The 24,203-nt window shown below is 33.1% G+C and overlaps 1 protein-coding gene across 8 annotated transcripts; it reads left to right on the top strand.

The window, feature by feature from the left end:
- The first annotated feature begins 621 nt into the window (after positions 1-621).
- On the top strand, positions 622-19,313 carry LOC104093002 (serine/threonine-protein kinase GRIK2-like). 8 transcript variants are annotated; one of them, XM_009598706.4, is made up of 14 exons: positions 623-765; positions 888-1,005; positions 1,620-1,860; positions 1,977-2,373; positions 3,203-3,277; positions 3,361-3,405; positions 3,916-3,990; positions 10,820-10,907; positions 11,089-11,213; positions 16,684-16,779; positions 18,212-18,278; positions 18,356-18,471; positions 18,564-18,642; positions 18,895-19,313. In XM_009598706.4, the coding sequence occupies exons 4-14, from the start codon at positions 2,041-2,043 to the stop codon at positions 19,044-19,046; spliced, it is 1,251 nt and encodes a 416-aa protein (XP_009597001.1). In that variant the 5' UTR covers positions 623-765; positions 888-1,005; positions 1,620-1,860; positions 1,977-2,040; the 3' UTR covers positions 19,047-19,313. The 8 variants fall into 8 exon arrangements, with proteins under 8 accessions (XP_018625255.1, XP_070052427.1, XP_009597000.1 ...); XM_018769739.3 differs by lacking the exon at positions 1,620-1,860 and having other exon boundaries at positions 622-765; XM_070196326.1 differs by having other exon boundaries at positions 622-765; positions 1,713-2,373.
- Positions 19,314-24,203: the final 4,890 nt, after the last annotated feature.

Here is a 24,203-nt window from a genome sequence, read left to right as displayed (position 1 = left end):
AAACATATGATTTATTAAAATATTCTTATGAGAGAATTATCTTAGTAACACATGATAGTTAATTTCTAAGTTGTCTCACAATAAATTTTCGTTGATATACACTTTTAAAGTTAACCGAGTTTAATAATTAAACATAAAAATCAATATGATACCTAAATAATGATGTGTTCTATTTAATTTTTAATTATCGAAATACCACTTCAAATTCGGAAAAGATATAAGAATATAATAGATCTTGGCATATGAATATGAAAAAACAAAGAGATTGACGTATTTAAATAACATTTGATAAAAAAATGATCATACAACACATTATTTAAAGTTAATAAAAATGGAGCACTTCATATTCTATATAATAGTACATCCAATAAGAGAATTCTAAATATTTTTAAATATTTTTTATATAAAATATTAAAAATATATATAAAAATTATATATTTATATGTAGGTCTTTTTCCAAACCAAATCAAACGGTGCGATTTATATGTCCGTTCAGTTCAGCTTTTTAATGGATTTGGTGCGATTTTTATACAGCCCACGTGTCACCATCTTGCAAATTCATAAGTCATAACGGACACATACCTCAAATAGCTGGAAGTGCAATATCAAAAAGCCAGTACAAAACTGCCACATTTCACCTTTCTTTTTGCCTCTCTTTTTCTCATTTCCTTGGCTTTTTTCCCTCTCGCGTTCCGTCCCCATTTTCCGCACAAAACTGAACACAGCCCTAAATCTCAAATTTCCCCTTAAAACGCCATTTCCACTGTAAGAACTATCACAGCAAATCTCTCTCTATATTTTTATTTTATTTTTTTCCCTTTTGTGTTCTCGTTTTATCTTACATTTTTGTAATTTCTTTTGGCTATTTCTTGTTTTTGTTTTTTCAGGTAAAATCAATAAGCATTTAGTTTTTTTTTTTTTTTGATAATAATAAACATTTAGGGTTTTGAACACTAAATTCGCTGATAACGAATCAAATCAAATCATTCTTCGGGAAATTCTCAGGTTAGTTGTTGAATTCCACCAATTCACAGTAAAATGGTTAAATATTTTTTCACTGATTTTGAATTTTTTAAATTGTGTTCTGCCTTCTTATTGCATATGCGGATGATAAATGTATATGTTAGTTGTATGAGCATGTGTACGTGTAATATGTAGTATGTTTGTTCGTACCTATGCATTATTTTTTTCCTCTCCAATTTTCGGTGGTTGATTTTTGTGATGTCAGCTTCATGTTATTTTAATGTTGAATTGTCCTCTCCTAAAAACTAATTTATTTGTGGAATTTGACTTTAGTTTATTTCACCTTATATTCCTAATGTGGATAGTATTTTATACTTAGTTTTTCTTTTTTCTCTTTTCTGGTTGTTACGTTTGTAAATTTAATTCAATTTGAGGTAAAAGGTTAACTTTTTTCACTGCTTTTGAATCTTTTTTCATTGCCTTTTTCTGGTTTATGATATTTCTGATTGCGTATGCAGATGATACATGAATATAGTGTGTGTGTGTGTGTGTGTGTGTGTAGATAGATAGACATATATAGCGTGTTACTTCAGTTCATATTCCATAATGTGTAGTAGTTAAAACTTGTCATCTTTTTCCTTTCTGGTTTTTTTCAGTTATGGTGAAAGGTTAGGTTCTCTGATAAGGCTCCTTGGCTCTTGAAGAGTGGAATATACTAGCCTGCCTCGGTCTGTAACTAATTTTTGTAGTAAACTGGAGCTCATTTCACTATGTCGGGATTCAATCGCAATGGAGTCAATTTGATCAACTGCTTCTTTCATTTTTCTGAATGGCATCCACTTGAATAGCAAAGTCAACTGGGGCTTGAAGCCCATATCAAAATTTTTCCTTTTAAGAGTATCATACTACTTTTACCTTTCTTTATAATCAAGGATCATACTGCTTTTATCTTTGGATTGGTATGTGAATTGAGTTGCATATTGATTTGTAACAAAACACATGCTAATTTTCAGGTGTGGGGATCAAATTGTTATCGGGTTGTATAGTGTAGTCATTACAACTTTCTGTAGTTTCTTGATGTTCGTGAAGGGGCATTCTGTTGCTAAAGTGACAGAAATGGGGTGCTGTGGGTGTTTTGGGTTCTGTTTTGCTAGGAAACCAAAGAGGGTGGGAAGGCCCAATTTGGGATTGTCCAATAACTGTTCTCAGGAGTCTTTGTTGTATGAAGAGGGGGAGGAAGAAGATGGTTGCTCCTACAATGGTGATGTAACTGATACTGGTAATGGGGATGATGGTGAGTATCGCAGCCCAGTCAAACGCTCTGAAGAGATTCTCATGTACAGAGCTCAAAATGGGTTGGTTTGTAGGGAGATCCCTGTCAAGGAAACCCACAAAGTCACACGGGATGAGGTAATAGGAGAATATAAGATCTTTTTAACACTTATGGCAAACAAAGTATCCATGTATAGCTGGAAAATGGAAATGTTTGAACCTTCATTTAATTTAATAGACGTGAAAATGATGGTTCCACTTCAGCTCAGCTTCCATCGAGCTATAGATGAGTAGGTTTGGCTGTCCTGATAGGTGCTTTTTTTTCTCCCCTAAAGTTAGGACTAAGAGGCCTTCTTGTTTTTCTTTCTAAGACGTTCATATATGAAAGCTTCTCCTTTTGGGAAATTCCTACGATAATTGATGTGAAGTATATCTTTTTACTCATACAAAAAAATTAAGCCCGGAACAGACAAATGAACATATTAGTTTTTAACATCTTAAGATATCTGATAGGAGATATATACTCCCCTGATAGCATATGCTTACCTATTAAAAAAGGTAAACCAGAGCAGACATTTTAATTTTTAATATCTCCAAAGATGTCTGGTTGGAGAAATATACTTCCTTATGTTGCTATTAACTTGTTTTTGATAAGAAAAGGTTGAGTTCTTGCTAGTGCACCCACGACACCTTTTAATTTGCTATTAGTTTTTTGTAATATACATTTGTATGTTGAACCAACTGAAGTGGCATGCTCTATTGCATGGTTATCCTTTTCTGCAGCTATTTTATCGCATTATTTATCTTCTCTTGTACAAATGCAATTGTTGATGTGGCACACTCTATAAGCTTTGTATGGTCAACCTTCTATGCAGCTTTTCTAAAAAGAAAAAAACGGCTGACCTTCTATGCAGCTATTTTGTCACATTACTTTTCCTGGTGTTACTCATGGATGTAATTGTTCCAGGATGAAGATGGGAACAAGATGGTTAATGAGTATGTACGTGAATATAAGATTGGTTCTGGTAGCTATGGAAAAGTGGTGAGCTGATTGCTACTGGTGTTATGTTACCATTTTTAATTGAAGGAATTTCGGTTAAATATCTTGTCACCTTGCAATGACAGGTTCTATATCGGAGCCGTACTGACGGAAAACATTATGCCATTAAGGTAACATTATATGATATTTCAATTTAGCAATAAGAAATAAATTTTCATGATTTCATCTTATCTGGCTGTTGATACATGACTTAGCTTAAAGCATGCATTTCCTTTACCTGTACTCTCGATCTGTACAACTTCTGTTCTCATGTGTAAATCAGATTGCTTTAAACACAGAATTGGAGGTTTAAAGTTTAATATGGCTTTTTGTTACGGTTCTCTTTAATGGGTTGCTAGATTCATGATGAAATTTGTTAAGTTGTACTAGAGAATACTCACCATCAAACTCAGGTCATTTTCATCCTTTCATTGATCGTTGGGAGGGAGGGATTAATCAACTATTTTATCCATGACCACTAGTTCTATTAGTAATTATTGTTGTGGAAGAATAGATGGAAAAAGGATAAGAAGTGAACTATTTTGTACGAATAGGTGGTTTTAGAATAATCACTGTTTGTTATTGATATTGGCTTAGTTGGTCTCTCAAATAGTGGTAAGTGCTTTCAGTAATTTATGCAGGCCTTTCGCAAGTCTCATTTATTAAAATTGCGTGTGGCACCTTCAGAAACTGCTATGTCGGATGTTCTTCGTGAGGTACATGCTCTGTTCTTCCATTGAATTTTTGTTTCACCCACTTTTGGGTTATCGTCAAACTTTATTCTGTAATTCGGTTATACAATGTTGAACGTGAATCTCTTGCAAATGTAGGTAAACAATAGTCCATTGTGAAAATAGGAGAAGAGAGTAAATTTTTGTATAATTTCTTCAGTTATATGAACACGAAAATTTGTATAATCTTTAGTTATGATATAATCATTAACATCTTCCACAATTTTTAATTGCTCTATAGCATATTCGTTAAGGATAGCCCATTCAACAACAACAACATACCCAGTGTATTCCCACAAGTGGGGTCTGGGAAGGGTACTTACCCCTGCCTTTAAAAGGCAGAGAGGCTGTTTTCGGAAGACCCTCGGCTCAGGAAGGGGAGAGGGGAGGGGCAATAACAAGCAAACCAATCTGACAACCAAAGCAAAAAATACAAACCTAGCAAAAGGTAATGCAATCAGAAAACCGAAACACCGAAACACAAGACCAAGGATAGCCCATTTAATGTTTTTAATGTTTATGTCGACTTTCAACAACCTTACTAAACTCAAGGGGGTGAAGTAGTTTGAGTGTGCTTATTTTGAAATCAGGAAACACTACAAAAAGCACTGAAATAGTAAACTACCCCCTAAATAGTGATCAATCACAGGAAAGAAAAACTATGTTTGACCCCCTCCCCCCCCCCCCCCCCCAAAGTGGCCGAACTGCTTGCACACGCGATAATGAATCTATCATCTATCACTATAAAGAGGTATAGTGATACAATTCTCCATAACATCATTAGCCTAGTTTGACGGTAGAAAAAGTGGTCACAGTGACTAGTTGTTCAATGCTTGGAGAAGGGTCTCAATGCGCAAATTCTAATACGATGATGAAAGGAAGAAGTCCTCTCTGAAATAGTGATCGGAAATTCAAATCTATATCTATATATATATATATATATTAAAGGAATAAAGTTACCATATATAATTGACATTATGGTTAAGCCAAGTGGCAAGCTAATAAATGTCAATAGTATATGATAACTTTATTCTATATTTGACTATGTTAGTCAAATACAAATATAATATATTTAGTCGGAAAAAAAAAATTATATATATATAAACTGAATTTGAATTAAAAGATAATTTTGAATTTATAGATAAAGTTTTAAAATTCGAATTTAAATTAAAAATAAAAATTTATCTTTTTTATCATGTTATCATACTTAATTCGGTTAATGATCATATGCAATCATGTTAGGAACTTTTATTATCTTTTCTAATTATTTAAATACTATTTCGCCTCTGGCAAAAAAAAAAAAAAAAACTATTCCATATAACTATAAAACTCTTTCACATTTAAAACCCTATAATATAGTTCTTTAAAACACTGTAGCTAGATTTGAATAAAGTGAATTTCTTTTAAAATAAATGTAATATATAGGGTACACGTCTATGTTTATCCAAATAACAAAAAATAGTTTAAAAATCGAATAAAAGTTTACTTACATATATAATGAAGTAAACATACATGCCGGAGAAAGAAACATCACAAAAACCAGTCAATATTAAAAAAAAGAAGAAGCTGTTTTTTCTTTTCTTTTTGAAGAATAATTGTTTGAAGAGTCAATTTGTATAAATGGACATCAAACAAATAACAAAACTTTGGCTATACAATTGCTATCATTAATTTCAATTTAGGACATTTTAGGAATTGAAGGGTATAAGCTGAAACCCCTTCATTTAGCTGCAGTCAAGCAAATATTGCAAGGGTATAATATTTTTTTCGTTGAAGAATATTTGTTTTGAATCATTAGATTATGTGAAAGGTTTTTTTTTTTTTTTCCTGAAACTCAACAAGAGAGATATTGATTTCTAATTGATACTTTCTATAGCGATTTTCAAGTGTAACAAAGAGTATATTTTAAAAACAAAATTGGTATGACGTGAAATATTTTTTTTTCTAAAATGTAAACAAATTATCTATATATATATATATATTAAAGGAATAAAGTTACCATATATAATTGGCATTATGGTTAAGCCAAGTGGCAAGCTAATAAATGTCAATAGTATATGATAACTTTATTCTATATTTACCTATGTTAGTCAAATACAAATCTAATATATATATATATATATATATATATATATATATATATATATATATATATATATATAAAAACTGAATTTGAATTAAAAGATAATTTTGAATTTATAGATAAAGTTTTAAAATTCGAATTTAAATTAAAAATAAAAATTTATCTTTTTTAATCATGTTATCATACTTAATTCGGTTAATGATCATATGCAATCATGTTAGGAACTTTTATTATCTTTTCTAATTATTTAAATACTACTTCGCCTCTGGCAAAAAAAAACTATTCCATATAACTATAAAACTCTTTCACATTTAAAACCCTATTATAGTTCTTTAAAACACTGTAGCTAGATTTGAATAAAGTGAATTTCTTTTAAAATAAATGTAATATATAGGGTACACGTCTATGTTTATCCAAATAACAAAAAAAAGTTTAAAAATCGAATAAAAGTTTACTTACATATATAATGAAGTAAACATACATGCTGGAGAAAGAAACATCACAAAAATCAGTCAATATTAAAAAAAAAGAAGAAGAAGCTGTTTTTTCTTTTCTTTTTGAAGAATAATTGTTTGAAGAGTCAATTTGTATAAATGGACATCAAACAAATAACAAAACTTTGGCTATACAATTGCTATCATTAATTTCAAGTTAGCACATTCTAGGAATTGAAGGGTATTAGCTGAAACCCCTTCATTTAGCTGCCGTCAAGCCAGTATTGCAAGGGTATAATATTTTTTTCGTTGAAGAATATTTGTTTTGAATCATTAGATTATGTGAAAGTTTTTTTTTTTTTTTGGAACTCAACAAGAGATATTGATTTCTAATTGATACTTTTTATAGCGATTTTCAAGTGTAACAAAGAGTATATTTTAAAAAAATATTTGGTATGATGTGAAATATATTTTTTCTAAAATGTAAACAAATTATCTATATATATATATTAAAGGAATAAAGTTACCATATATAATTGGCATTATGGTTAAGCCAAGTGACAAGCTAATAAATGTCAATAGTATATGATAACTTTATTCTATATTTGATTATGTTAGTCAAATACAAATAATATATATATATATATATATATATATATATAAAAACTGAATTTGAATTAAAAGATAATTTTGAATTTATAGATAAAGTTTTAAAATTCGAATTTAAATTAAAAATAAAAATTTATCTTTTTTATCATGTTATCATACTTAATTCGGTTAATGATCATATGCAATCATGTTAGGAACTTTTATTATCTTTTCTAATTATTTAAATACTACTTTGCCTCTGGCAAAAAAAAAAACACTATTCCATATAACTATAATACTCTTTCAAATTTAAAAACCTATAATATAGTTCTTTAAAACACTGTAACTAGATTTGAATAAAGTGAATTTCTTTTTAAATAAATGTAATATATAGGGTACACGTCTATGTTTATCCAAATAATAAAAAAGAGTTTAAAATTCGAATAAAAGTTTACTTACATATATAATGAAGTAAACATACATGTTGGAGAAAGAAACATCACAAAAATCAGTCAATATTAAAAAAAGAAGCTGTTTTTTCTTTTCTTTTTGAAGAATAATTGTTTGAAGAGTCAATTTGTATAAATGGATATCAAACAGATAACAAAACTTTGACTATACAATTGCTATCATTAATTTCAATTTAGGACATTCTAGGAATTGAAGGGTATAAGCTGAAACCCCTTCATTTAGCTGCAGTCAAGCCAATATTGCAAGGGTATAATATTTTTTTCGTTGAAGAATATTTGTTTTGAATCATTAGATTATGTGAAAGGTTTTTTTTTTTTTTCCTGAAACTCAACAAGAGAGATATTGATTTCTAATTGATACTTTCTATAGCGATTTTCAAGTGTAACAAAGAGTATATTTTAAAAACAAAATTGGTATGACGTGAAATATTTTTTTTTCTAAAATGTAAACAAATTATTTCGAAAAAACTCTTTACTTTTTTCTACTTCAAAGATAATAAAAGGATAAGATATTTTTGAACATTAGTAGAGAATTTTTAAAATTATTATAATAGAAGTCATATCTTGGATAAACTCAAAAACCGATATCTTACGGAATATGTTACATAAATATCCGGCCAGATTTATTGTTTACTTTTTATAGCTAAATAAATAAATGATATACCGACAACACACGATTATACACATATTATATATGGATTATATATAAATTACACATCCTTCAATTTTTTAATTTAAGTGGTCGGGTGAGCACCTATTTAGGCTGATTAGATAAAGCCAAAAGAAAAATATGAAAGAATTTCAACCAAAAACTAAAATTATAAATAAAGTTTTTATGTAGATAATTTCTATTAAAACTCATCCTTTTACAGTGAAATAAATTATTTTTTTGTAAAAAAAGAAAGAATGACATAAAAAATAAGATAAAAGAAAATAAATATTGAAAAAAATGTATGAAAGATCTAAAAACCAGAAATAAGAGATGACAACGAATTTCTTCTTATGTTTCATCTTTGTTGAGTATAAAAAATTTGGAAGCTAATCTCATCGATTTCAAATATTGTTTTCCACTCAAATACATACATTATAAGATAAGGATATCTTAGAATATTTTTTTTTATTTACATTGTGTGTCGTTTTTACAAAATCTCTATTACTAACAAACTGATATGATATTCGAATTTGAATTTAAATGCAATTTGAGTAGTTTGCATTGAGGTTAAGCCAAGTATGGTGTCGAAAAATAAACTAGTTGGCAATTTTAAGACAATATATGCAATGTTATATAATAACAATCAACTAATTTAACATTTAATGATTCAAAGAATAATTCTTTTTTATATATGGGGTATTAAAAAATATTTACATATAATTCAAATAACTCAGATATTTAACATGGTTAATGTCAAATATCAAAATGGAGTCATACTGGAAAAAAACATTCACTGGCTAAAGAATTTTTTAAATATTTAGATAGCCAACTAAAATGAGTTTTGAATTAAGGATAATATTTTCACTTACATTATTATAAAAATAATTATTATTGAAAAATAAAGTTTTAGAAACTGAAATTTTAAACAAGAAATATTTTTTTAAGAGATATCAACACACAAAATAAGAGTTCAAGTAGTAGTAAAAGAGTCAAGTCGTATCAAAAGAGTCATTCATAGTCTCAACATTTGATTGTTTTGCCATAAATATGAGTTATTATTTTGCTTTCTGACTATTTTTAGGATACAATGACACCGGCGAGAATGGTCTCAAAAAAGAAAAATAGAAGAAATGGTTAATTTTTTTCATGTATTATTTTTTATTAATATCCAATGATTATCTATATTTACCGAGAAAGCTTAAATTTTAAGATTATTTACATATAATCCAAATAACTTAATCATTTGACATGATTAGTGTCCGCGCATCCGCGCGGGTGCTAATACTAGTGTTCAAAAGAGGGATTTAATACCCAAACTCTAGTGCCATGAAGAAAATGAAGAGGAAAACTTTTTCGAAATATTGACCGGAATTCTTATTTAGAGGAGGGACTTGGTATCGGGAATCTGATACATGGAGAAAAAAGAAAAGAGTTTTGAAAATGTTTTGCTTGAAAAATCGCTTGAAGAAAGCCCCCAAGGAGGTGGCCTAGCGGTCGAAGAGTTAAGAGTGATAATTTTGGGAACCAAGTTTCAAATCCCAGCAGAGTCGATACTAGGTGAATTCTTTTGATTTGCCTAAGCTTTGGTGAACGACATCTATGCTGGTAGGAGGTAGCAGGTATCTGGTAGATTAGTTGAGGTACATGCAAGTTGTTGTCCCAAAATAAAAAGTTGTTACAAGAATAAATGTGATAGTCGTCAGAAGAGATAGAGATGGTGCTGATAGAATGATCACTATGAAGTGGCTCTATATTATCGGAGTGGTAATTAATAAGTGGCGAAGTCAAACAATTATTACTAAAAATAAAAGTGGTTATTCTAGAACGATCAATTGAAAGATGCAAGAATAGTAAACTTATTTAGAATCAGAAAAGTTTGGGCTTGGTAAGAGATGGAAGGTCACCTATCAGTATGCAGAAGCTACTTATGTCTCTATCAAGATTGTAGATTCTCTGATATCATAAAAAGTGAAGAAAAGAAAATTCTCTTGTTAAAATTGGCTGATTAAAGACATACACGGGGCTCTATTTATTTGTTTATTTATTTTAAATAAGTACGGCATAGATACTTATAGGAGATCTTAGTTATATGAACTATGAAGTAAGAAATTTTTTTCTAATTCTTGGAATTCTTAATAATGACCTAGTCATTAATGATAAATTCAACTGTTGTATGTCTACATTCTGCATAATATTCTTAATATTTTCTGATAACAAGTGATATTTACAATATTTTCTGATAACAAGTGATATTTACACAATCTTGATGATTCTCTTGACTTTGAACCTTGGCCATAGATCAACTTGAAAATTTTGACTGTTCTACTCTATCCTTAGGCTTCTCAGTTTGATTTATCAATAAAGAACAAAAAGGACTCCTCACTGTGTAAGATTTGGTAGTGTTAGTCTTTATATTTGTTAAGAATGTCTGATTACTTTTGTTTTACTGTGTGCCAACTAAGTTTGAGATGGATTGATGGATGGATTGCCCTATGTCACTCCTGTTTTATTATATGACCCAGCTACCTATTACATTTTTTATTCTCATAAACTATTATGGCCTAAATGTTTATTCCCATTTTTACAGGTTCTGATCATGAAAATGCTGTGCCATCCCAATATAGTTAATCTTATTGAGGTGATTGATGACCCAACAACGGATCACTTCTACATGGGTATTCCTTGAACATCCCTTTTCCTATAAACCAACCTCATTTAAATCAGTCAGCTTTTGGCTTGCTCTGTATATTGAATCATATTTTGGTGAATGGAAAGAGGGAACCAAAGTACCCAAAAAAAAAGGGAATCCCAGAAAATCCTAAGCTATTTTTCCTTTTCTTTTTTGGTTTCAAACAGTTCTTGAATACGTTGAAGGAAAATGGGTCTGTGAGGGTGCTGGTCCGGCAGGTGGTCTCGGAGAACATAAGGCACGGACGTACTTGCGCGACACGGTATCCGGCTTGATGTATCTACATTCTCATGTATGACCTAGTCTTTTCTTTGGAAGAAATATATTTTCGTTGAATCATGTCTCATGAGCTTTTCTGTGCATCATGACCTTCGTGTGGATTTTTCTTAATGTAATTGATCTTAAAGGCTTCATCACTAATTTATGCTAAGGGCATTCTTGAAGGCATATACCTTGTCCAGAGAAACTCCACTTCCAGTTATGTATTGGGTTAATTATGTTATTCTTGATTGACTGTTGAGTTCTAATTTGAAGTATTGGCACACTTTGACTAAATATTTATAATCTTGGTGTATGGGATTGGTAAGTTGTTCCTCGTGTACAATTCCGTGCTCTATTTTAATGTGTTTGAGGAATGAAATGCTTACCTTTAATTTCTAGGTTGCTTTGGCTTGATAAAACTAGTGAAACCATCAACCAAAAGCACTTTATACAACAAGGGGTCGTTTGGTTTATGGGTTAGAGAAAATTAAAACCATGATAGAATATGAGATTATTCAATCTCGTGTTTGGTTGAATTTTTGTTTCCGGTATAAGCAATCTCGTGATTAGTTATACCACATTCAATTTGGGATGACAATTTTGGGATGACAATTTTGGGATTAGCTATCCAGGGATAAAACAATCAAATGACCAAAATGCCCTTCTTCAAAACTTCTCTCCCAAAGTCCTTTAAGAAGGACAATGTGAAAATTGGAGATAGAAGTTTAATCCAGGTTTATCTTTTGTAAAAAAAAATACATGTTTTATATTATACTTTGTATATCCCATTTTTAATCCAGTGAACTAAACATCTGGCAAAAAAGTATATCCACTAAGTAATCCCGTTATTATTTAATCCTCGTATTATAATCTTGATATAACTATTTTTTAACCAAATGACTCCTAAAGGTTTAAGGATAAATATATTACATGCTCTTTTCCTGTTTAAACAAAATGGTTTTAGGATAAATAGTACGACTGGATAGATGCCATGGAGTTTAGCCAGCATAAGAAGAGTGAATTTGAGGTGAGACGTGATCGTGCCCTAAATGCAAACGATGCAGATATTTAGGCTCTATGTTTTAGGAGAATAATATGATAAATGAAGATGTTACACATAAATTCAAAATGCTACGGTTGAAATTGAAAAGGCTATTGGTGGTTATTCAAAAATGGAAAAGGCTATTGGAGTATTAAGCGATAAGGATATACCTATCAACGTGGAAGACATGTTATGTAGAAGGATTATAAGACCGAAAATGTTATATGGAAGAGAATGGTGCCATTTTGTATAAATGGTAATATTAAGATAGCTATGTGGTAATACGTGATCTTTCTTTTTATCAAGGTTAGAAAAGATTAGACATGATCACATAACGAACGTGCAAAATAGATCTCTTTATCAAAAAGAGACTTGCCTGACCGTGCTTCACCTTATTTTTTATGCGAAATACATAGATAGAATTATGATGACATGTGTAATTTTTAAGAGAATAATTGCCACATGTACCTAGAAAAAGAAATAGAATTATTAAAAAATTTAAAAAACCAATTTCCCCTCTATATAAAAAACCAAAACGGACCCCCTTTCCCAACTTCTTCCACAACTTCCACTTTCCGGCAACAATCTTTCACCCACCCACATCTCTTCCCATTTCATTGATTTCCGCCAGCATATTCTACCACCAATTCGGCAAGTTTTTCCCCCTACTACATCTCCACCACAACCACCAATTCGGCAAGTTTTCCCCCCTCTACATCTCCATCACAACAACCACAACCCTGTCTGAAAGTAGAGAACCCAAGTGGGAGAAAGCTATTCTACATAAAGTTGACGTGGTGGTGGGGTTCTCAGTTTAAAATTTGTAGGGGTCAGTGCTTGCATTGCTACGTCAAAAGATGAACTTTTTTTAATCTAAGCTAGAGTTTGGTGCCTTTAAAATTTGTAGGGGTCAGTGCTTGCATTGCTACGTCAAAAGATGAACTTTTTTTAATCTAAGCTAGAGTTTGGTGCCTTTTGCTGTTGCAATTTGATAAGCTATTTAGGAGTTTTTTTTTCTTTCAAAAGGAGAAAGCTATCATTTATATTCATCGTTTATCTGCGATTCGGGAGACGTTATAGAAGTAATCAATGATGATTAAAGAGGTATACAACGTTCCAATCGGTTACAAGGTTTACGTGTATTACGCTGGCGCTTTCCGTTGTAACATGCTTGATGGTTGTCAATCATCAGAAGAACTTCATTGCTTGTCCGTTATGTACTCGTCCAACAAGTTTTTTCTTATTGAGGTGGTGGTTGAGGTGAAGTTTAATGGTGTCTGTGGGTGTATTTTCGAAAGGTGTTGTTGTATATGTGTTTATGGATGAGCAACAATAAGTTTAATGTGGTGGGTGGTGGCTACTGGATGGTGTGGTGATTCAGTGGTCATTTTGGTTGATGGATAAATGCAATGTTTTTAGAATGAAAATGAGAGGCTAGTGCTTTAATTTAGAAATCAATCATTCTCCTTTGTTCTTATTTTTAGTAATATTGGTATGAGATGAGTTTATAAGAAGTAACATGGGTATACGTATAGTCGACCCCAACTTATTTGGGCCGATCATAGTAGTAATAATAGTAGTAGATCAAGCCCCAAGATAATGTGACCACCGTGCGTAAGGGCATCCAATTTCAAAACCAACCCTTCAATACGTTGGTTTGTAGCACAATCATTTATACATAACACGTTCTAGAAGGGCTATATCACTTGAGTAGCCCCAAATACAATTGTGAACTCTCATAGGGTCATCATGGATCTTATATAGATTTTATGGAATACAACATATGATCGGGACACTATATATATATATATGTGTGTGTGTGTGTGTGTGTGTGTGTGTACGGTAAATGTTTTGTGTATTATCTTAAATTGTATGAAACTTTCAGAAGAACCAATTTGAGGGGCATTAATGGTGGTTGTTGGGTGCCGGAGAAAATGATGAATAGTAGTTGGGGTGAATTAGTGGTCTTGTAAGACCACAAATGACTTGAATGGTATATGATATGGGTGAAACAAGATTTCACTGAAAGCCTAGAATTTGAGATAAACTGATGCATGTTGTACTACAAGATTTGTCCCACCTTTTAGAGGAAGTGTATGAGCTTACTGAGTATTTTATTTACTCATGTCCAAATTGTATGATTCTACAGATGTAGGTGTGCACTACGACAACTATACGAGCTAGGCTTAACGTTTTCCTATTCCTTTATGAGCCCTACATATGAATTCTCTTGCCTAGCGTGCGCGCGCGCGCGCACACACACACATATATATATATATATATATGAATTTCAAGTGATAAGATTACCTCTTTGTGGCCCAACTCAAAGTTCTCCCTTTTGGGTGGTTTCTTGAGAAATTTGTTAATCTAGTAAAATATCAATGTAGCCTCTCTGCCCTTCCAGTGTAGGGGTAAGGCAGTGTGCATCTTTAGCTCCCTTCTTCTTGTTTTGAACTCAATTTAGAAATGGAGATTTATAAAGGTATTGGTTTTAATTACTCACGTTATAGTGCGCACATGGGAAGTTCATTTTTTCTTAGTGCGATAGTCTCGCGGTGTGGAGAATGTAATGCCCCTGAAAGTTTCAATTAGTTAAGTCAATTTCATGCTTAATTGCGTTATAAATGCATGGTAATATGTGAAAATAATGTTATATGATATTGATTATATGGTTGGAATATGAACATATATGTTACATATGGTTTGGAGTTGTGTTAAAGTAATTTTGTAACCACAAAGAGTTAATTTTTGAGTTAGAAGAAAAGCTAACAATTAGAAACAAAAGTTGGAGTTAGAAAAAATCTCAGCTACATGGGGTCTTTTATCGCATGAAACAGTATTTTGCCTAAGTGATGAGACATCATAGTTGGGCCAAGTCGCGGCGCTATTGCGATGAGGGGTCCTGCGTAGGCCACTAGGCGTCGCGGCTGGCTCACGTTATGCGAGTAGGGAGAGACGCTTAGTTCCTATAAATAGGCTAGTGTCGTGAAAGGAAAACTGATATAATGTGTTAAGATAGTGGGTATATGCTTGGTGGATGATTGGAGTTAGATGGTAAGCATAAAAACAAGAGGAGTTGGAAAATAACGCAAGGGGCGAGAAATTCTAACAAGCGAAACAAAGCCTAAGTTTTTAGAAGGCCTTTCAAAAAGATTTATCTCTTAATATATAACGAATCTACCTATGGTTCATGAAGCAAAAATGTAGTCCTTGAAATGTAGCTTTCCGGCGTTTTATACCGTTTGTCAATCAAAGCTCTATACAAAAAAGTTATGACCTTTTTATCGAATGGTGTCGACACAGGTGTTTGACAAGGTGGGTTGCTCTGATGGTAAGCACCCTCCACTTCCAACCAAGAGGTTGTGAGTTCGAGTCACCCCAAGAGCAAGGTGGGGAGTTCTTGGAGGGAAGGATGCCGAGGGTCATTTGGAAACAGCCTCTCTACCCCAGGGTAGGGGTAAGGTCTGCGTACACACTACCCTCCCCAGACCCCACTAGTGGGATTATACTGGGTTGTTGTTGTTGTTGTTGTTGTCGACACAGGTGTAGGTGAGACTATCTCACAAAGAAGAAAAATTGGACTTCCCCGGAATGCGATAGTCGCGTTATAGCGCGATTAGCTGAAGTCCAACACCTATATAAAACTCATTTTGGGTTTTTGACTCGGAACAAGGACAAGGGAGCTTGTTTGTGGGAGGATTTTTACTCTAAGATCAAACATTAATCACCCATGTAAGTGTAATCATGGTTTTTTGGTGTAGTTATAATCCATTAATACTAGCCCTAACATCAACAACATTGATTTTTGACTTGATTATTAAATCTCCCAAGAGGAGAAACTATGAATTTGGCATTAAAGAGGTATCCTATCATATATATATATATATATACACACACACACACACATCCCTGGGGGTAGGGGTAAGGTCTGCGAACACTCTACCCTCCCCAGACCCCACTTGTGGGATTATACTGGGTTGTTGTTGTTGTTGTTGTTGTTGTTGTATACACACACACATAGGTAGATCGATAAATGAAACTTGGGCCTAACTCAACTCCAAAATCTAGCTCATGAGGTGAGGATTGCTCGACCCAATGACAAAAAAACTATTGTAATACTAAGGAGCTGATAAATTCCAAATAAATCAGGGTTATACACATGTGTAAAATTAACCTAGCTATAAAGATTAACTAGACATTGGTCTTGAGTGCATGGTTGGTAGTTGAAATGCCATCAAAACATTTTTGATTCCTTTCGGTCCATATACACCACAAAATACAAGCAGAAATCGTAGTACTTTTGTCCTAGATTGATACTTTGGACACAAGCATTTTCTTTAGATTCCTTAAATCACGTATCACTAATTTTAAGGCTTAGCAGATACCTATATGTCATTGATAGATCACTGTAATGTGCTTTATGCAGTTTAACATATATAATTTTTCTTCTCTTGAACAGAATATAATCCATGGGGATATTAAGCCAGACAATCTTTTAGTTACGGCCTCTGGCAGGGTGAAGATTGGTGATTTCAGCGTTAGCCAAGCTTTTGAGGTATGACCTTTTTCAACAATGGTTTTTTCGGCTTTATTAATTAAAAAGGAACAATGGTTTTCTTCTGAATTTCCTTTTATGTAGACTCATGTACAAGGGTCTGTTTTTGAGTTTTTTTTCTTCATTTTTCCCACTGGGGATGTAGGTTGTGGGTCTTTCAAAGTTGCGTGCTTCCCTTGACTTATTCGGCACGCAGCATATGTTAGTTACTGTACTTCTGTAGTTCTGTCGTATCTGTTCTGCACTTACGGATTCTTGGTGTGTTCCCTGATCTAGCTGTTGAAGACCTTGATCTGACTCCTTTCAATTTATTGTCCAAGCATCATTTTGTGAGCTGTTAGATATATGAGAGATGAATATGTACCTCAGGGATCACTGGCCCTGTTCAGCACATTGTTTGCATGGAAGCAGGGAGTGTGACTTGTGGGTCTAACTTCCACCTGCCTGCTTTCCCTGCTTTCTCTTTCTCCTTCTGATGTGATATGTTGCTCGGATCCTTCAAAATTCTTGCCACACCATCGATCCGACACGATTTGGGTGTGAGTGCAGGATCTGCACTGAATTTGGTGACCCTAACTTTGATATTTTGACTACACCTGTGGCCAAGAAATATAGGCTGATTGGGTATTTGGTTTGATTTTAGGTTTGTCATATGTAAATTCAGTAAAGTACTAGAACACTTTGCTATTATGCGAGATAATTTATATATAAAATATAAGTGTGTACAAAAAATGTAACTATACTAGCTTTAATTTAATAACTTCAATTAATTGTCAAAATATATACTTTAAATGTTGTAGTTACATTTCTTCTTGACTACATATTAATACCCGTACCAATAATCCTGGCCCTACTCCCGAATCCTAAGATTAAAAAATACTAATACTTGTATCAACTTATAATTACTAATAGTCATTTTTTGTTTAACTTAATTAACAATAATGGATTCAAGTCACCGTATTAATCGAAAAATATATTTTTTTCCAACAATCTTAAATAACTAATTGTCATATATATTATTCTTATATACTTATTGCTCGTATCCTAGCGCCCGTATCCATACTTCGACCCATATCTCCGAATCTTAAAGTTTGTGAGATAACGAATCCAACCTCTAGATCCATACATGTATTGTATACCCGTACCCGTATCCGAGTATGTACTGGTACAAAGAGCTTGCCCTCAGGTTTTTTCCTGTCACCTTCATTGTTCTCTGGCAGCCTCTGCTGTACTCATCGATAATATGCATACCTTTTGCATTTGAATGCCCTTGGGAGAGGGGGCTCTTGATGCTGTTTATTTATATCCTTTTGTTCTAAATTCTGGGGCTGAAGGGTTTAGGGTGGTTGGGTTAAGTTATATTTGCCATTATCTTATCTTACTTTTTGCTCTTTCAGTTAATTGCTAACATTAGTGAACTGCTTTTTTGTAGGATGATAATGATGAGCTTAGGCGGTCTCCTGGCACTCCGGTTTTTACTGCTCCCGAGTGCTGTTTAGGTTAGAGTCTCTGGTCTTCCAAAATTGACATTTAAATAAACTTTTTACTTACTGAAGTGTTTTCTTCTTATTAATAGGACTAACATATCATGGAAAAGCTGCTGATACATGGGCAGTTGGTGTCACCCTTTACTGTATGGTTTTAGGAAAATACCCATTTCTAGGAGACACACTCCAGGACACATATGACAAGGTAAGGGTCAACTCTTGTTCCAGATGTATGATACAAGGTTTAAGTCCTTTAGTTTCAAGCTTCTTTTAACAGTCTTCATTTTGTATTCCCAGATAGTAAATAACTCCCTCGCTCTCCCTGATGGTATGAATCCGCTGCTGAAGAATTTGCTTGAGGGGCTTCTTTGTAAAGGTTCGTCTTTCATGCCACTGGCATTTGCCTTAAGCTGTCTTATTGCGTATGCTTTGAATTTGTGGAAACGTGTTCGGCTCAAGTTTTTATTTCTGTTATTATATATTGGGATTAAGACGGGCTTAAACAAAGCTACATGGATAGTAACGATTCATATAGCCAACACAACAAACTTGGGATTGAGGCGTAGTGGTAGTTATAATATGTATTTTTCTCCCTCGGGGTTCTCCTAACAAGTACTGGCTCGTGCAGATCCAGCACAAAGGATAACACTCAAGAGTGTGTCCGAGCACGAATGGGTTGTCGGAAATGAAGGTCCCATCCCTCAGCATCTATGTTGGTGCCAGCGCAAAAAATTACAAAAGGAAGAATCTGATGGGAGAATGGAGGATACTTTCACTTGATGCTAACAGAGAGATGTTCTGTGATTTTTAATTTGTGTTTCTAGTTTTCGAGCTAGGATGTTTCTTCCAACAAGCTTTGTTTGTGAAAGCAAAAGAATACAGTTATACAGGCAAAAGAACATAGGATAGTAGAGCATGAGAGGTAAGAGGTTAAGTAAATTCTGTGATATTTCTAGTGTAGTTAAGAGTACTGGAAGACAGACGACTTGTGCCTCAAATAATCTTTATTCATATCTCATATCATGGTGGACTAAATTTTGAAATTTATATCAGACATTCTCCCTTGACTAACTGAACGATGATAGTTTCTCATTTTAGATTTTCATCTCCATCCCCCTCTGAACAAGGCAGTGCTTTCGTCAAAATTGGTGGTTGTATTATATAGAAGATTAATGAAAACCAAAAGGTGCACCGACAACGTTGGCTGCAATTAAGCTTTTTTTCAGTCAAGAAGACAAATTATTAAGAGAGAAGAAGAAAAGAAGGGGAAAGCCAAAGATCTCATTTTGCTTTATCATAATCCATTTCTCATACCCCCTCAGCCAAAGATCAGAGAAAAGGATACATTCTACCAACATGTAAAGAAGGGACAACTTTGTACCCAATAAATTTATAAGCCTAGTATCGAATTCATTGTAAGTTTTTTCTAATCTCCGTGAAGAAATGAATTCAAAAGTTACAAACTATTAAGCTCTCGTTTGGCCACAGATTTTGGCTTCATATATTTTTTTTTAAAATTGAGAACATTCTTGTTTATGAAATATGATCATATTTTGAAAAACAAATTCAAAATTGTTCAGGTTATCAAATTCTGGTTTAGGGCAGTTTTTGAGTGAATTTTTCTTCCACTCACAAAATTTCAACTTTTTTTCAAATAAAATGCATGTTCAAACACAACTTCAACTTTCAAAAATTATTTTTCAATACAACTTCAAAAATTCTTTTTTCAAGTTTCAATCAAATCTATATCCAAAAGTTAGGTAAGTTTTGAGTTGAAAGTGTGGATTCTAAAATCTCTGTCTTATTTTACTTGTACTTGTTTTTCACTTTCTTATAGAGTACACGTTAGAAGAGGAGCTTGGAACAACATTAAAGTCGTTTTCACGTGAGTTATAGGTTACGAGTTCGAGTTGTGTAATTAGTTACTAATGTTTGCATTAATTATTCTGTCTATATCACACCCCTTAAGGTGGTTCTTCCACGTACCCTACGTGAACACATGATGCCCTTTATAGAATTCAAGTCAGAAGCCATAGATTCTGTTGAACCTGCAGAATACACATGGATCTGCCATTCTATAAGCCTATGATATTTCTCTATAGTTTCTGTGGTCAGCATTTACAGCTTTGTATTACTATGTGCTTTTAGAAATTGTTATGCACAATAAGACTACCAGAGGTCCTTATTGACATTTACTTGCAACAATGGACCACTCAACATAAAAGGTGAAGAAGGCCTTCAGTATCTGATACTATTATTTGCCTTCCCTTTCACTGGTGGGGGCGTTTAGAAATAAACCACCTGACATTACTATCATTCATATTGACAGAAAGTTCCTGTTTGGAAAAAGTTTGTTCTTGAAATTCGATTTTATCCTAAGTTCAAGATATGGTCTAACATTGCAAAAAATTTATTCAAATTCAGTGTCTGCACCAAGCAAATTAATACCACAAATGCAACAACAACAACAATAACAAACCCGATGTAATTTTATGAGTGTGGTCCAAAGAGGATAGTGTGTACGCAGACCTTACCCCCTAACTTATAAAGGTAGATGGGTTTTTCGGACAGACACTCGCCTTAAGAAACAATGAATAATATAACAAATGCATTTTTTACATATATGTATATGTCTTCATTTTAAATTTGTAACTATGATATTGCTAAATTGTTTCTTGGCTTAAATAAGGAGTCCGGATTAATATTTTCCTTGTGGTTTACCTTTTCTGAGTGCTTTTCCCAATATGCAGTTGGTGGATAAGTGTTTAATGTTCTCAATATTGGTGCCTTTTGAATTCCTTATTGAATGAATGAAGCTATGTTACAATGGGCAATTTTTGAATGTACTTCATGCACAGGATTGGATGTCTCAGTCAATGACTCTATATTTGCCTTCCTCTGATTATTACTTCATCCATTTCATTTTATGTTGCATACATTTTTAGCGTGTTAAGAAAGAAATGCTACATTTTTTATACTTAAAACCAATTTAATCTTTATTATTTTCATCTTATTCTTACTGACATAACTTGTCAAGCCCAATTTGATGTAAAACTACACATTTTTATGAGGGGGATAATATGAAAAATATGTGACTCTCACCAGCTCTCGTTTAATTGTATGATAGGAATGACAATATTGGTACTTTATTTTTTAAATTTTGTGTCCAATTAAATACCGCCACCTAAAAATAGAATGACTTGTTTACCAATTTTTGTCATAGAGGCATGCACTATTAGAAATTCGAAAAAAATCGTCCAAAAAAACAGACCAAAGTTGGTCGGTAATAGCCAATAACCGTCCAAAACGTGACTATTCACGTGTGAACGGTATTTTGAAGGTCGAAATAGTATACCGACCAAAGTTGGTCGGAAATTACCGATCAACATTGGTCGGTATGTCATACACGACCATTTGACAATTTAATTGACATACCGACCAAAATTGGTCAGAATATTATTTTAATAATTTAATTTTACCGACCAAACTTGGTCGGTGTATTAAATTTATTAATTTTGCCTACCGACCAATTTTGATCGGTATTGAAAAATATATTTTTTTATAAATAATTAAAATTTAAAAATACCGACAAACTTTGGTCGGTACTGGAAAATATATTTTTTTATAAATAATTAAAATTTAAAAATACCGACCAAAATTGGTCGGTAAACTGGATAGGGCAGGCAACAAACCGACCAAATTTGGTCGGTAATGTTAAATTTTTGGGAATTCATTGTACATTAACCGACCAACATTGGTCGGTAATGTGCAATTAATTTTTTTTTATTAGTTACCGACCAAGGTTGGTCGATTTTCTGGGTTTAATTTTGGTAGAAAATGCCTGTTTTGATAGCTACACCACCTGCCAAAAAATTACAGCATACCAATACCCCCAATTCACCACATACAATCCCTAATTCACCACAAATCCGACCAAATATCCAACAACAACAACAACAACCAAATATCCAACAACAACAACAACAACCAAACATCCAAACATCCAATTAATACTTTAAAACTAACAAATTAAAGTTCAATTGAACATCACAATCCAAAATCAAGCAAAAACTAATTACAACAAGTTCAAAATTGTTCAATCTAATTCAAAACTGGTTCTATTAGTCTAGTTCAAAATATATAAAAGTATTGGTCAAGGGGTGTTTTCTACAACATCATCACCGTCTGATGAACTTTTATCTACAAGACGGTATAGAGAACGGTCTTGTGGAGGACGGGAAGAACGATCACGGGGAGGACAGAAGGAACGATCACGAGGAGGATGAGAGGAACGATCACGTGGAGGTCGAGCCTCTGGCGATGACTCACGAGACCGGGGCAACGGAAAAGCTCTAGTAGAAAAGAGAGTTCTGAGCTGAGCTTTTATACCAAGGAATTGAGTATCTCTAAGCCTTTCTCTTTCCTTGGCCGCTACTAGCTCGGATGTAAGCTTTGCCACTGTTTCCCGCATAGCCGAGAGGCTCTCCCTATTAAGTTCTTCGCCTTGTGAGGAAGTCCCTATTCCATGCATTCCACACCTATAGCGATGAAATTTTTTTGTAGGAAGCCCGTATACCTTCCCCCATTTTGGACCGCCAACAGCCTCCAACCATATTCTTTCAGCATCCTCGTCCGAAGGTTGGATTAGTTTGCCCGATTCATCAGCTGGCTGACTACGAATAAATTCCTCCACGTTACTTTAGTAGCGACCCTACAATATTTTAAATTAAATTAGTATTTAAAAATTCTTATAAAAGTAAATTATAACACTTAAAGAAAATTGAAAGCTTATATATGCAGTCTCTACCCGATCCTCGGCCCACCTATCTCCATCCCCCTCTTTCTTCTTCTTTAAAGTACGCGTCTCTCTTGAATAGCTCATCATGACTCATTGGACGCCCGTACTTCTTTTCCTGAAAATAAATTAATTTAATTAATAAATAGAATTGATATACTTAGAAAAGTAAAATGATTTAAGCAATTATCAATCTTCTTTTTATTATCCCGATGCTGATAGCACCCCCAGTGTGCAAGGAGCCTCCCTTCTCGGATGAGCGAGCTTTCTTTCCTTTTTCGCTCCTCCATAAGAATTACTCGACCTGTCATTGCCTTAACAAATCATTTCATAAATGCTGCAGACACCAGTCAGGCCTCTTGTTCTTCATGCACAGGATTGGATGTCTCAGTCAATGACTCTATATTTGCCTTCCTCTTATTATTACTTCATCCATTTCATTTTATGTTGCATGCATTTTTAGCGTGTTAAGAAAGAAATGCTACATTTTTTATACTTAAAACCAATTTAATCTTTATTATTTTCATCTTATTCTTACTGACATAACTTGTTAGGACCAATTTGATGTAAAACTACACATTTTTATGGGGGGATAATATGAAAAATATGTGACTCTCACCAGCTCTAATTTAATTATATGATAGGAATGACAATATTGGTACTTTAACGCCGCCTAAAAATAGAATGACTTGTTTACCAATTTTTGTCATAGAGGCTTGTCTTATCATTTGGAACCTTCACCTAATCTTACTTTTTAGCCTAATTATGTGAATTGAGTACTTTTTAGGGTTTATGAAGTTTCTTATCAAGAAAGCTCCTTGCTTCTTTGCTTTTTCTTGCATTATGCAAGCTTTTTTTTTTCCTTTTTGCTTTTTCTTTCTTTTTTCTATCACTGACAGTTAATATGACTCCCCCACACCCAAAAGAAAAGAAAAAAAGATAAAGGAAATATTGAATTCTCATTTATATTTGTGGATATCTACACCTACAAGTTCTATGACCTCTATAAGTGACATAATTTATTGTGGACTAGTGTTTTGACTTAGGCGAATTAAAATTTAAAATCACTGAGTCCAGAATGAGTGTGACTTTGTATGTATTATTTGTATACATAATTTGAGTTGGATAATGGGCTAAAACCT

Source organism: Nicotiana tomentosiformis, chromosome 2, assembly GCF_000390325.3.
Source record: "Nicotiana tomentosiformis chromosome 2, ASM39032v3, whole genome shotgun sequence".
In the NCBI taxonomy this organism is placed as follows: Eukaryota; Viridiplantae; Streptophyta; class Magnoliopsida; order Solanales; family Solanaceae; genus Nicotiana; species Nicotiana tomentosiformis.
The sequence above is the reverse complement of the archived record's forward strand: the minus strand, read 5'-3'. Positions and strand labels throughout refer to the sequence as shown.

Coding starts and splice junctions, on each gene's coding strand:
- LOC104093002 (XM_070196326.1), top strand. CDS start 1,963: ATGCTAATTTTCAGGTGTGGGGATCAAATTGTTATCGGGTTGTATAGT. Junction 2,374..3,202: donor ACAAAGTCACACGGGATGAG/GTAATAGGAGAA, acceptor TAATTGTTCCAG/GATGAAGATGGGAACAAGAT. Junction 3,406..3,915: donor GAAAACATTATGCCATTAAG/GTAACATTATAT, acceptor TAATTTATGCAG/GCCTTTCGCAAGTCTCATTT.